At 30.9% G+C, this 15,588-nt stretch overlaps 1 protein-coding gene across 3 annotated transcripts in view; it reads right to left on the bottom strand.

The window, feature by feature from the left end:
* Positions 1-13,357: 13,357 nt before the first annotated feature.
* The window catches only part of NCAM2 (neural cell adhesion molecule 2), a 271,041-nt gene continuing 268,810 nt past the window's right edge, over positions 13,358-15,588 (bottom strand). For all 3 annotated transcript variants that reach the window (XM_074300617.1, XM_074300614.1, XM_074300615.1), the window contains one exon: positions 13,358-14,924. In XM_074300617.1, the coding sequence (XP_074156718.1) occupies positions 14,816-14,924 (109 nt within the window). In that variant the 3' untranslated portion in view covers positions 13,358-14,815. The remainder of the gene's footprint in view (positions 14,925-15,588) is intronic.

The raw sequence follows: 15,588 nt of genomic DNA on the forward strand, positions 1-15,588 counted from the left end.
TTCCCCCATCAGGAACTCACATGGAATATTACTCCAAAAGTCTAATCCCCTTTTCCCACTGGCAAGTTTCTCCTGGAGCCTCCATTTTGTAGAAGAGCTCAGGCCAGCCCACCTCCATTCCCTTTCTGACCTTGCTCCTGAATGTCTTAGGGTTTCACAACTGTGCCCCTCAATTTCTGGCTCAACCTGGCCCTTTCCTCAGCCATTTTATTCACTCTTCTATTACTTATTTTTTTAGCTTTATTAGCTTATTTTTGTGTATTGTGTTCTCCAATGAGAATGTAAGCTCCTTGTTTATGGACATTTTTCTTTTTCCTTGTATTTATATCCTAAGATTTAGCATGGCTCCTGGCACATAGTAGGCACTTAATAAATATTTTCTTCTGTTTTTCCTTTTCCCCCTTTCATTTCTCTTTCCTTCCTTTCCTTTTTTCCTTCCATCTTTTGGCTTAAAGGACACAGGATTCTCAATTTCCCATATCTGTGGGAGGACTCAGGAGAGAAGGGAGTGAGGGAGAAGAAGTCATGAATAGAAACATTTTAAGAAGCTCTGGTTTAGTATATATTCTCTTATGTATTTTGCTACTGACTTGGAAAAATGAATTTATCTGCTATTTGCCATGTATGCTCATTGTAGATCTGGCATTTGGTGGTAAGGGAGTCAACTTGGGGGTCATCTTTTGTCATCAAAAAATAGCTGTCAGATTAAAGATGCAGGGGATGGAGCCAAGATATTGGAGTAAAATCAGGAAGCTGCTGGAGCTTTCCCAGATTCTGTCAAAAACCACACAAAACCAAGCCTCTGAGCAAAGCATGAAGGAACGAAACTCCTCTCTAGCTCAAGATACACTGAAAACACTTCAAGAAAACTCAGTCTCATCAGCCTGAAAAGGGTGTTCAGGCCAGCTCAGATAGAATCTGAGAAAGCCTGTAAAAGGATCTTAATCCCAGCCAATCAGCAACTCAGACCCGTAGTCCTGGCTCAGGAGAGAAGCACAGTAGGGGGCAGCCTCCAGTCCCAGCTGAGAAGGCAAACTCTGGGAAACCAGAACAGAGCAGGCAAAGCTACTCTCTGCAAACACAAGATGGTGCTGTGCTCAAAGCCAAGGGCTCAGAGCTACACAGGCAGCTTGGGACAGAGCCCCTCATACCCCACGAGCAGAGCTTGACCTTAAAAATAAAAAAAGGAGAAATATCAAAAGAAAATGAAAGTGAGCAAGAAACAGAAAAGAACCTTGACCTTAAAAAGCTACTCTGGTGATAGGGCAGACCAAAACACAAACTCAGGTGAGGACAGAATGTCCACAAAGAAAATCTCAAGGAGTGATATAAATTGGTCTCAAGCCTAAAGAGGCTTCTTGGAAGTGTTCATAAAAGATTTTAATAGGCAAATAAGCTAGGTAGAAGAAAAAAAAATGAGAAAAGAAATGAAAGGCATGAATGAGTCAACATCTTGGAAAAGAAAGTAAAGAAAATTCAAAAGTAGAATTAACCAAATGGAAAAAGATATACAAAAGCTAATTGAAGAAAATCACATATTAAAAACTAGGACAGGGCAAATAGAAGATAATGACTCTGTGAGACAGCAAATGAAAAAAATGGAAGAAAATGTGAAATACATACAACTTAGATTGAGAATAGAGTGGAAAGAGAGAACAAAAGTATATACAGGGGAGAAAATAGGATAGAGGGAAATACAGAACTCGTAATTATAACTGTGAATGTGAAGGGGATGAACTTTCCCATAAAACAGAAGCAAATAGAATAGTTTAAAAAACAATCCTACAATATGTTGTTTATAAGAAACACGTTTGACACAGAGGGACATACAAGGTAAAGGTAAAAAGCTGGAATAGAATTTTTATTATGCTTCAGCTGAAGTTTAAAAAAAAAAGCAGGGGTCACAATTCTAATCTCAGATAAAACAAAAGTAAAAATAGATCTTATTAAAAAGATAAGGAAGGAAAGAACATCTTGATAAGGGGTCCCATAAATAATGAAGTACTAATGACACTAAATGTGTATGCATCAAGTGGCAGAGAAGGCAAATTCCTAGAGAAGATTTTAAGACAGGAAGAGATAGACAGTAAAACTATTCTGGTAGAAGACCTCAATCTTCTCAGAATCAGAAAAATTTAACCACAAAATAAATAAGAAAATAAAACTAGGGAAGTTAATAGGATCCTAGAATACTTAGATATGATATATCTCTGGATATATCTATATATCTATATCTATATATATCTATATCTATATCTATATCTATCTATCTATATATATATCTATGATATATCTCTGGAGAAAATTGAATAGGCACAGAAAGGAATACATTTTTTTTTTTTTTGGCAGTACATGGCACTTACACAAAAACTGACCATATATTAGAGCATAAAAACCTTACAATCAAATGCAGAAAGTCAAAAATAGTAAACGTTTCCTTTTCAGACCACAATGCAATAAAAATTACATTCAATAAAGGGCTAAGGAAAGATAAAGTAAAAATCAATTGGAAATTAAATACTCTAATTCTAAAGAATCAGTGGGTCAAACAACAAATCACAGAAACAATCCAGAGAATGACAATAATGAGACAGCATACCAAAATCTATGGGATACAGCCAAAGCAGTTCTTAAGGGAAATTTTATATTTCTAAATAACTACATGAATGAAATAAAGAGGAGATCAATGAATTAGTTACACAGCTAAAAAAAGGTAGAACAAAAACAAAAACCCCTAATTAAATACCATATTAGAAATTATGAAACTCAAATGAGAGATTAACAAAATAGAAACTAAGAAAACTATTGAATTAATAAATAAAACTAAGAATCAACCTTTGGTTGATTTGATCAGAAAAAGGAAAGAAAAAACTAAATCATCAGCATCTAAAATTAAAGGGGGTGAACTCATCACCAGTGAAAAAGAAATTAAAGCAATAATTAGGAACTGTTTTGCTCAATTGCAAGTCTGACAATCTTACTGAAATGGATGAACATTTTCAAAAATATAAATTGCCAGGTTAACAAAAGAGGAAATAAAATTTTAGAAAAAGAATTGAACAAATCATTAATGAGCTACCTAAGAAAAAATATCCAGGGCCAGATGGATTCACAAGTGAATTCTATCAAACATTTAAAGAACAATTAATTCCTATAATATGTAATCTATTTGGAAAAACAGGTTAAAAAAAAGAGTACTGCCAAATTCCTTCTATGATACAAATATGGTTCTGATACCTAAACCAGGAAAAGTCAAAACAGAGAAAAAGAATTACAGAACAATCTCCTTAATAAATATTGATAAAAAAAAATTAAATAAAATATTAGTAAAGAGATTACAGCAATTTATCAGAAGGATAATACATTATCCAGTAGAATTTATACCAGGAATTTGGGCTGGTTTACTAGCAGGAAAACTGTTACTATAATTGACCATATGAATAACAAAACCAACAGATATCATATTTCAATAGATGCAAAAAAAGCTTTTGACAAAATACAGCACCCATTCTTATTAAAAATATTAGAGAGCATAGGGATAAAGGGGACTTTCCTTAAAATAATAAGCACTATCTAAAACCTATAGCAAGCATTTTTTTATGGGGGGGTTTGTTAAGGCAATTAATTGGGTTTAAGTGATTTGCCCAAAGCCACATAGGAAGTATTAAGTGTCTGAGACTGGATTTGAACTAGATCCTCCTGACTTCATTCTATCCATTATATCATCTAGCTGCTCCCTACAAGCATTATTTGTAATGAAGAGAAACTGGATGTATTCCCAATAAGATTAGGGGTGAAACAAGGATGCCTATTATTGCCACTATTATTCAACATTGTACTAGAAATGATGGCTTTAGCAGTAAGAAAAGAAAAAGAAATTGAAGCAATTAGAATAGGCAAAGAGGAAATGAAACTATCATTCTTTGCAGATGTTATACTTAGAGAATCCTATTAAATCATCCAAAAACTTTTGGAAACAATTCACAGCTTTAGCAAAATTGCAGGATATAAAATAAACCCACACAAATCATCAGCATTTCTATATATTACTGACAAAGCCCATCAACAAGAGATAGAAAAAATTTTTCATTTAAAATTATGGTAGACAAAATAACATACTTGGGGGTCTACCTGCCAAGACAAATCCAAGAACTATATGAACACAATTACAAAACACTCCTCACACAAATAAAGTCAGCTCTAAACAATTGGAAAAATAGCAACTGTTCATGGTTAAGCTGAGTTAATATAATCAAAATAATAATTCTGCCTAAATTGGTCTACTTGTTCAGGACCATACCAGTCAAACTGCCAAAACACTATTTTATAGAACTAAAAAAAAATAACAAAATTCATATGGAAGAACAAAAGGTCAAAAATATAAAGGGAATTAATTTTTAAAAATACAGTCTCGTGCCTTAGCAGTAGCAAACCTAAAACTATATTATAAAGTAGCAGTAATCAAAACCATTTGGTATTGGCTAAGAAATAGAATGGTGGGTCAGTGGAATAGTTTAGATATACATGACAAAATCAAGGCCTATTGCAATCTTGTACTTGATAAATCCCCAAACTTCAGCTTCTGGAAAAAGAATTCACTGTTTGACAAAAATTGCTGGGAAAACTGGAAAATAATATGTTAGAAATTTTGCATAGATCTATATCTCACACCCCATACCAAAATAAGGTCAAAATGGATACATGATTTGAGCATAAAGGATAATACCATAAACAAATTAGAGAACAAGAGATAATTTACTTATTAGATCTTTGGAGAAGGGAGGAAATTATGACCAAAGAAGAACTAGAGAACATTATGAAAGGTAAAATGGACAACTTTAATTACATTGAACTAAAAAGGTTTTGCACAAACAAAATCAACACACAAGATTAAAAGGGGAAATACAAAGTTGGGGGAAAAAACTTTACAGCTAGTATTTCTGATAAAATATCTCATTTCTAAAATATATAAGGAATTATGCCAAATTTATAAGAATACAAGTCATTCCCTAAATGATAAATTGTCAATATGAACAATTTTCAGAAGTTGAAATTAAAGCCATCTATAGTCATATGAAAAATGCTCTAAATCATTATTGATTAAAGAAATGCAAATTAAAATAACTGAGATACCACCTCACACCTCTCAGATTGTTATATAAATGTTATAGGGGATATGGGAAAACTGGGACACTAATACATTGTTGATGAAATATAATCCAACCATTCTGGAGAACAATCTGGAAATATGACCAAAGGGCTATCAAACTGAACATAACCTTTGACCCAGCCATGCCATTAATGGGTCTATATCCCAAGGAAATCATTAAAGAGGGAAAAGGACCCATATGTGCAAAAATGTTTATAGCAGCTATTTTTGTGGTGGCAAAGAATTGGAAAATGAGAAGATACCCATCAATTGGGAAAGGTCTAAATAAATTGTAATATATGAAGGTTGTGACTATTATTGATTTATAAAAAATGATGAACAAACTACTTTTAGAAAGTCCTGGAAAGATTTACACAAGCTGATGATTAGTGAAACAAGTAAAACCTAGAATACATAGCACACAGAATAAGAATTTGCAATGATCAACGATGAAAGATGTGGTTTTTCTCAGCAGTTCAGTGACCCAAGGCTATCCCAATAAACTATGGATAGAAAATGCCATCTGCATCCAGAAAAAGAACTAAGGAGACTGAATGTAAATGAATATCCTTTGTTCACTTCTTTTTTTCTATTTTTTTCTCTTTCTCATGGTTTTTCCCTTTTGCTCTGATTTTTCTCTCCCAACATGATTTATAAAGCAATGTGTGCTAAAATAAACTTAATAAATGGGAATTAACATATGGGAATTTAATATTAATTATGGAAATTAATTAATGGTAATTTAAAATTAATAATGGGAATTATATTAATTAGTTATATTGGGAATGAATAAATGGGGAAAATAGCTGGCAGGAATTTAGTTTGAACCTAAAAATTATGTCCCCTAAGCAAATAATATTTTAGGGAACAGATAGTTATAATTCTAGCTCAGTACTTCTCTCTGAAAAGAGCAGAGACCACACTCTGGTCCCAATATCCTTCTTTCTTGTAGAAGAGTTGGGGAGAAGAGATTCTAGGGTCATTATTCTTGCCTCTCTTTAAGCCACCTTTAGACAGACTTGTGGATATACATAACTCATATGAGTAAAACAAAACAGCATCCATACCCCCCATTTAATTTTCTTTCCTCCCTGTTTTCTTCCTTTTCTTCTCTCCTTTCCTCCTTCCCTCCCTACTTTTGTCCTTCCTTCTTTTCTTTCCTGCCTATCTCTCTCTCTGTCTTCTTCCCCTCCTCCTTTTCTTCTAATGAAGTAGCAATGAGTTGTCTTTTCCCCACATGTATTCCTTGCACACAGGTCCCTCTTCATAGTATTTATTGCAGGTAGGCATAAACAATATAGAAATACAATCCTACCTCCTCAAACAGATTTTCATATGGGATGACCCCTAACCATACCATCCTGAGAGGAAAAGTAGTCAGCTCCCCTCTAGGTAACCAGTCCACCAGTTAAGGAATTAGGAAGTAGCCCATTAAATATTTATTTTACAAGGAGATACTTTATGATTTCCTCATTGGTGATTTATTAATCAATTTTCTACACCTGTGAGGTGAGAGGAGTTGGAAGAGGGGGGAATAGGAGAGAAGTCATGAGTGGAAAAAGTTTAAGAAGCCCTGATCTAGTATATATACCTTCTATGTATATTTACTCTGATTTGTTTTGCTATTGACTTGGAAAGATGAATTTATTTGCTATTTGCTATGTGTATTCATTGTAGATCTGGCATTTGGTGGTGAGAGTCATATTTACCCAGTTAAATGTGTTCTAAAAAAATAATTGTTTTGTTATCTAAATTCACAAAACTCCTTAATGATTTGACCTGTATAGTCATTGGGAAGATAAACTCAGGTATGTGTTTAGCAGATATTTTTGGTTGATCATTCAAGAGTTATTCTGTATTTAACCCTCATTTTTTCTACATATAACCTATATAACTCCCAAGAGTTTGACATTGATATTTAATCTGATTCACAAAATGTCACAGGAAATTATTTTTCAAAATATGCCTTAGAGAAGATTAATGTTTTGGTTTAGAGATATACTAGATAACCTCTGGGTCATTTCCAGCCTTGAAATTCTGATTATTGATATAATGGAAAACATTTCAGATTTTTCTAAATAATTAAAATAAAGTTATCAAGTCATAAGTCTATTCATGGCAGAGTTAACACTCTCCAAAATTAATATAAATGCAACACTTTATTAAAGTAAGAGATCTTTACTATTAATTTACAAATGGTAAAGAGTGACAAATAATTTTGATATACTGTAAGCATAATTTCAATGTGTTTCATAAATACAAAACCTCAACATTCTCAGTTTAATTTTTACAGTTTAGTTTAAATATACATTTACAGCATTTCAGAGGGACATAGTATTTTAAAACAAAAAGCTAACCTTGTGATATCTTACTTCTCAACACAGAATTTGAGTAGTATACAATCCAAGTATACATGTAAAGTAAATTCTATTGAAATATGACATGTATTTAAAATGTACTGTACACACAATGGAAAACACATATCAAATGTTTCAAGTGTCTTTATTTCTAATAGTTTACATGTTCATAGCAAGATTTAAAGGCAAACTCTACACCATGAACAACATTCTTTCAAGGGTCAGAAACCAAAGATTCATGATGTTTTAAACACAGTGTCTTTTATATTATATGATTCTCTCTACATTAGCCTATTTATGATCATAACCTGGATTCAATCCTGTACATTTGCATAAGACTGTTCTAATTGATAGAACTATTATTCAGCATTATTCTTATGAGGGGATAGAAATGGCTCAAAAGTTTGGGAGATTTTCTTTTGTTTCAAAAGAGAACACTTCTGGTTCCATACTTTGGGTGGGGGGAAGGGTAGACATATTTTGGAAGGTAGACATATTTGGAAGGTATTTCTCTCCAACATATTTCTGATTTTAGTGTTTTTGATTTCAGGTTTGCCTACTTAAAGACCAATGAGAAAGTTTCTTCTCCAAAACTTTTGAACCAGTTTTACCCTTCGTACAGGCATATAGCATTGATTAATAGTTATTCTGTCCTAAGGACAGGTCATAGGCAAATATAACAAGGTTGAAAATAAGGGTTAAACAAAATAGAATCACTGGGGTCTCTCTAATGTAATGTTAACTCTCCTGTTCTTCAATCTGGGTTCAAAATCTAAACTTTTTTTCTCCTCTGGATTTAGTTCAGTATTTCTTCCTTTTTAAATTTTCTTTAAAAATAATATTCACATACATCAGTTTGCATATATTTAGTTCTTAATTATACAAACTCATATCAGAGTTTGAAAGATTCTTTGAATATAAACATTGATCTTTCCTTAATTTAAATGATCATGTTGAAATTTTTTAAAATGTACAATGTGTGGCAGAAATATTGCATTTTCTCCACCAAACAGTAGCAAAACAGAAGGTTCTATGTATTTTATTAAACCTTTTGGTCAAATGATATACTGATATACTAAATTATGGATTATCTTAAAATAATTTTTTAAAAACTGAATATTGTAGTACAGAATGCACCAATATTTATTAAAAAATAAAAACCAAGCATTATTTTTTACTTTATATGAAATCATGATTTTTTAGTTTCAGGGCAAATAAATTACTACAATAATATTTTTGGCATTTGTTTCTAATAATATGAAATATACACTAGTGGATGGATTGTTAAATGGTCTAATTTCATCTGGGAATATTGTAACAACTCATATATCTTAGTTTTGTTCGAAATATTTCCGCTATAATAAACTGTTATAATTGAGATTGTTCCTGCCATTATTTTAAGCTTAATAAATGTTAGATTTTAGATCAATAGTATATGCTTACAAAACTTCTCTAAAAATAATTTTCAGTGAGGGAAACTGGGCAGAAATTAAAAAAAAACACTTCAATATATAAAAAACTTTTGTTTTTAAAGATAATATTAGGATATGTTTGTTGAGATATTTCTTTACCTCATCCATTGTTTTGTTTTTATTGTATTTAAGATTACCAGTTTGAATTTGTAGAACAGTCTGTAAGAAGAATTTGAAATTAACATTTCAATATTTCCAAGTTAAAAAGCAAAATGCATTTTACAAAAAGCTAATAGTATAGGTAAAATTTATTACTTTTAGTTTATGATTTAAAGTCAGTGATAGACTCCAATTATTTGAAACAAAAAGATAAAAATTGATTAATTATTCAAGATGTGTGACTTTTTAGTGTAGGAGTTAGGATGGGGAAGTACACTGGCATAGCTCCATGGAGTGTGATTCAATCCAATCTCTTTTATTCCCATCACCATCAATAAGACCAAAAAAAGTTTGTGGTCCTAAATTATATTTTAAATTGAAACAGGGGGGAAACAGGCCTAAATTAGATTATAAAATGCCTTTTTTAAAAACCAATTTAAAATTTTTGAAGAATAATTTTTAGTCACAATATTGAGGCTATTTTTCATAATTGGTAAAATTTAGTGTCAACAGATTCTGAAGGAAACCAGTACATGGATATACTTTAAAAACAAACAAAAAAGGTTAATCTCACTGGAAAGTTCAAAAAAGGGTGGCTATAAAATCTTTATACAGCTTTAAACACATTGGATATATAAATGATAAAAGCACATTGTAAATGACATTACATTTTTATGTTTTATTATTGTTAACTTCCATTTTTTTTTTATAAATTCATTCATGAAACTGCAGCTACTTATAACTTTTGAGAAATGTTTTACAAATAATGGTAGTAATTATAAAGGTTAAAATCAGAATGTATTTCTTTAGAACACTGCTATGTCAGCTTTTATGTAACATGTTTCTATCATATGTATATCAAACTTATCAAAGTTTAAAGTTGCACTAGGACTTTATAAACACCCTGTATATTTCAGTTGTTTTTTAGACTTCATATTCATGAAAGTTTATGTATTTTGAAAACTAAGAATTAAATTTCCAGTCAAAATAAATGTATAATATCATCAAAGTGTCAAATCTTTTGGCAAAAATCTATCAATAAAGGTTGAAAATATTTTAAACAAGATTTGTGGGAGAACTGAAAATGTTTTTTCCTTTAATAAAACAATTTCATATCAATCAAAAGCACAAGTACACATTAGTAATTTTAGAGAAACAGAAAATACAAGCAAGACTTAAGTTTTAAAATTCAGTATATGACACTTAAATAATTTATTTATTAATAAAAGACACTTGCAAAAGGAATTTTTTTTTATTAATTTCTTTCAACTAAGTCTCTTGAGGGCAGACACTATTTTAATTTTTTTCTCCCTTTTGTCCCCAGAATCTACCACAATGCCTTATAAACATTACAGGTATTTATTAATGATTTTTGAATTAAATATAATACTCAATTCAGAAAATAATATCAAGTAGAATTTGCTCTATCAATTTTAATATAGCTTTTTATGTTAAAGTTACAAAGATTAAATGAATTAACTTATCAACAATAAACATTAGAATCAACAGAACAGTAATATTTTTGATCTAATTCATGATATATATATATATATATACACACACACATATTAAATATATGCATGTGTATCATAGGATTCATAAAATTTATTTGCAAATAATTTCAATAATATAACAAATTCATTCATGCCAGTGTAAATGAAAATTGAGAAAGGCAGCATGGAATAATGGAGATAGTGCTGGATTTGGAGTAAAAAAGAATTGGGTTTAAATTTTGCCCTACTTACTAGCTGTATGGCCCTGGGCAAGTCACTTAAACTCCCTTCCTCAGTTTTTTCATCTGTAAAATGAAAGGGTTGGACTTGATGTTCTCTTAAGTAGCCTTCCAAGACTGTATCATTCTACGATTTTACTCTTTCCTTTAATCTCTTACTGAATGTGATTGTCATTGCCCATTTTCATTTAAATTACCAAAAACTGCCAATATTTGAAATAAGATTCTGGTTTTAAAAGTATATAATTCAGATTATTTTATCAGTTCTGTCAGTTATATTCAGTCAACTCTTCTGAAAATTCATATGAACACATTATTCTCAGACAGTAAAAGTAATATTTATACCACTATCTGTATAATTGTCTAGAATAAGAAAAGGAAATTGAGAAAAAAAGTTATTTCAGTTCTATGTTTATCTTACAAATTACTATAAGCCATCTCTTATTAGGAAACTTTTATACATGAAGACATATTTGACCATTCTATTGCATGTAAAAAAAAAAAATCAGTCAAGATTTTGTCTTGATCTTACATGGCATTGATTCTAAGGACAAAAGGCATAAACTACTTAGGAAAAAAACAGATTATACCTGGCAATGCTTGTGTTTAGCCCCAGATACTATTCATCTCAGATTGTCATGTATTATGCATGGTAAGAAGCTGAACTATAGATAAAATGAAAAAAAAATTCCATAGACTGACCCAAGGAAATGAGAAAAAAAATTCTTGGTAATACAACAGACAAATCTTTCTCTGTCTCTCAGAGTACAGCAGAAGTATAGTATAAAAATGGGTAGAGAGTCAACTCACATTTTGGGATTTGTGGTTTCAGAAGGACAAGCATTTACTCTCAGCCCTGGGAGTAATTTTGACTATGATAGATTTTGAGAGGTAAGATCTATTTTGAATCACATTTGGAAATTCTGAAAAAGACAGATTGAGAGGAAGTACTACTGCATGAGCTGAGCAAGTACCAATAATGTTAAGATGCTATTCTGTGTTCCACCTAGAACTTAATAGACTGAGGTAGGAAGACGTTCTTTCCTTCAGACTTCTTCAGGCTTTTTGTAGTGAATTGTAATTGATTCTTCAAGGGCTGAGTGGAGTTCCAAAAGATCTTCTTTTCTCCCATCTTCTTCCTGTGCTTGTTCATCAGCAGATACTATTTTATATCTTCTTTCTTCTTTTACATGCTTCCTATATCTTGATTTTGCTTCATAAGTAAAGAAAAGTGAGTTTGGCCATGAAAATTTGTACTGTATAATCAGTCCATATTGAGATAAGGGGATTGAAAGTAGCTAGGGATTACTAGAAAAATTAAAAAAAAATTAATCCTGGCAAAGAGCTAAACCTTTGTCTAAATTTGACTAACTTAATAGACTCTGGACTATTGTCTGTATTAATAAATTTTCACTTAACATTAACTGCATAAAATAGCTAGAAAGGGACCACCCTTTTTTGAATGCCATTATATTTGGTTTTAGGCAAAATCCTTATAATAAAGCTAATCCTTATAATAAAGTATTTCTGCTTAAATCTCCAGAGAAGAAAGGAGCTGGGGAGAGAGGACTTAAAGAAACATAACACTTATATTCCTTTCTCCCTCTCCATTAAAGGGAAGAAAGACAAGGCTTAGGAAAGATTCAACTTTGCCCCTTTCCAGAAAAAAAAAAAATAGGAGCAGAAATGTTCAAGCCGAATTTTCCAATCCAGACAAACTCACAAGTTTTACAATGATTTGCATGATATCTAGACATTCCAGCTTTTCTAATTCCTTTCCTGTCATTAATTTGCCAATTTAGAGCCTAAATTACTCTCCAAAAACTATCCAACTATTTTGACTGCCATTATAACAAATTAATTTAGTAAGTTGTTAATCAAAAAATTAGTTATGCAGTCAGGTCTGTAAGGATGGTTCAATATGTTTGTGATAGGGATATAATCTACAGCAGTTTTATAGTAATAACAATAGTGTCTTGAGAAAATTTCATAGCAGATATGAAGGAATGATATTCTATAGCTCCAATACTATTTTGTAGTTATAGCTAACTAGCAACTCTCTGACTTAAGAATGATTTCTGTTTCACTAAGATCCAAAATAGTAGTGGAACAGTTAAAAAAAATAGTTGTTTTTGCTTGACTTGATGTTTCAGGCATTAATTTGAAACTGAAGCTGGAGCATAATATTTTTAAATTATCCGTTACTTTAAGAACAAAGTTCCAGAGCAGCCATTCTTGACAGGTGTTAAAATTCACCCAGTGCTCTTTTAGATAATTCTCCAAGTAGTCAAAGATGAGGAAGATGCTTTCTACCATTTCAAAATTAGAGTTAACAAAACATCACTTGAAATGCTGAAGAGAATTTTGATGCTTTGGGAATAGGAATATTTTAAAACTTGCTCCCAATGGAATAGATATATACATATACATGTAGTTGTGTGTGTGTGTATTGTATGTGTATGTATGTGTGTAAACACACACATATAGCATTTCATATATATACACATATTTTTTTATGGATGTGTTTCTATTTAGAGATATACATAGTTAATTTGCCTTGTATAAAGGCCAAATTTAATAATCAGTGGTTGGTTTTTTTTTTTCCTTTGTGAACTTTGCATAGTTTGTAATTTATTCTGGATTAGGGTTTAAAATAATACTATTCCAAACAAGTGACATTAGCATATCATCTAGATTGTATATATTAGGACTTACAAAAGAAAAGACAGCTGATCAGGAAATTATATCTCTAGGCTACTATACATAGAATGAATAAAATTAATATTCATAATAAAATCCTTACTGGAAAAAACAATTTGACTTACACTACATATTAATCAACCAATCAACAGGCATTTACTAAGTGCCTATTCTGTGCCAGCACTGTGTTAATGTGTGAAGATACAAATATAAAGAATGAAACATAAACTATTTACCCATTAAAAATTTTTTTTGATTTTAGTCAAATGTATTTTTTATATTTCTTTTAACCTCAAATCATTCATGAACAGACATTTAAGGTTGGTAAAGTACAATCTTAAAATATGTATGGCAAAGATTAAGGATACATCCATTAAAAAATACAGGCAATGTCATTTGATATATTTTAAAATCATGGCTCCTTGATCTGATAAAATCATTAAAAATAAAATAAAGTAAAAATAACCTAAATATATACATATATGCACAATATGTATGTATATATTAAGGTAAGGTAACAAACTGAATGTTTTCATTTAAGCTTGTTTGAGGCTCAAACCATAAATGTATTTTCATTTTGATTTCTAAGGTTTCAATTTAAACATGATTTCTTCATAATGGAAATGGCAAATGTCTACATAATAGATAACATGAGGGATTTCCTAAACCACACTTTCAAATATGGCAATAACATTTTTCATCAAAATATAACCATTTTGATCTGTATCACATGCTGAGTAGTTTTTTTACTCTATTAGAAAGATCAATCATGGATATGCATTGTAGTTATAAAGAAATCTCAAGTCTTGTCAGTTATTATTGTCAATAATTGCAATATCCCTCTAGACCATGTGTATGCCATATTTCTTACTATAATCAAATGGCCTCTTCACTTTTCCTTTAAAGATGACTTAATCTACTTTAAAAAATAAAAAGACCAGATTCAAGAAAACACAGTACTTTTTTTTCTTATTAGTTTAACTTGAAGTTATGATTTTTTTCCTATTTGGAATATAGTTTCTGGTTAGAATTATGTTTTAATAATGTATTTTCTTTAAAAAATTTCACTTTGTAATAAATTACACTACACTGGATTGATCAGAATATCTCAGAATCATTGTCAGCCAAGAATACACACAGTGGCAAGATAAACACAAAGAGAAGGATATCATGGACCAGAATAGTTTGATCATCTCTATAGGGTATTTATAAAAAAGTTGCCCAAGAAATTAAGGTAAGCTGTATGGTTTTGGTTACAGGGTCATTGCAGTTTGCATTTGTTGTTTTTGCTGCGGCACTCTTCCTGTTATGCTTTGCTATCTTCTTTTGACTGAATTGTATCGATGGAAATTTTTGCTTCTATAATTTCTGGGTTTAAAACTTCTTTTTCATTTTCTTCTTTTAATGGCAGTTTTCTGGATAGAAATAAGAAAGGAAACAACTCTTTAAAAAAAAGTAATATAATCAGTTTGTTCTTGTTTCATAAATTGCTTGGGTCAGCCAAAGGAAAGCTACAATTCTTTAAGATAGCATGTTATGATGATGACTGATGACCACTGGCTTTTTATGAAAAACATAAGAATATTTTGCATAAATGTGGATTAGAATAAAGTTTAAACTCTTTTCATTTGTCTTTAGCATTGTATTTTGATAAGAAATATCATCAAATTTGACCAAAAAATTTTTAACTGACATTAAAATTGATTATCAATAAAGACTTACTAAATGTTTATTACATCAGTCAGTCAATAAATATTTATTAAGCATCTAATATATGCCAGGTGCTAGACACTGTGCTAAGTGCTGGGATTATCAAGAAAAACAAAAGGCTATCTCCTCTCTCAAGGAGCTCACAGTTTAGTGGAGGAGACAACATGCAAATAACTATGTACAAATGATATATACAAGATATATCGAAGATAATCAAAAGACAGAAGGTGCTTAACATTAAGGAGAATTGGGAAAAGCTTATTATAAAAGACTACATTTTCACTGGTACTTGAAGGAAGCCAGGTGAGCCAGAAGATAGAGATCCTAGTTTATTATCCTATATCTATTTTGCTCTTTGTGGATAAACTC

This window comes from Sminthopsis crassicaudata, chromosome 3 (assembly GCF_048593235.1).
Source record: "Sminthopsis crassicaudata isolate SCR6 chromosome 3, ASM4859323v1, whole genome shotgun sequence".
Taxonomy (NCBI): domain Eukaryota; kingdom Metazoa; phylum Chordata; class Mammalia; order Dasyuromorphia; family Dasyuridae; genus Sminthopsis; species Sminthopsis crassicaudata.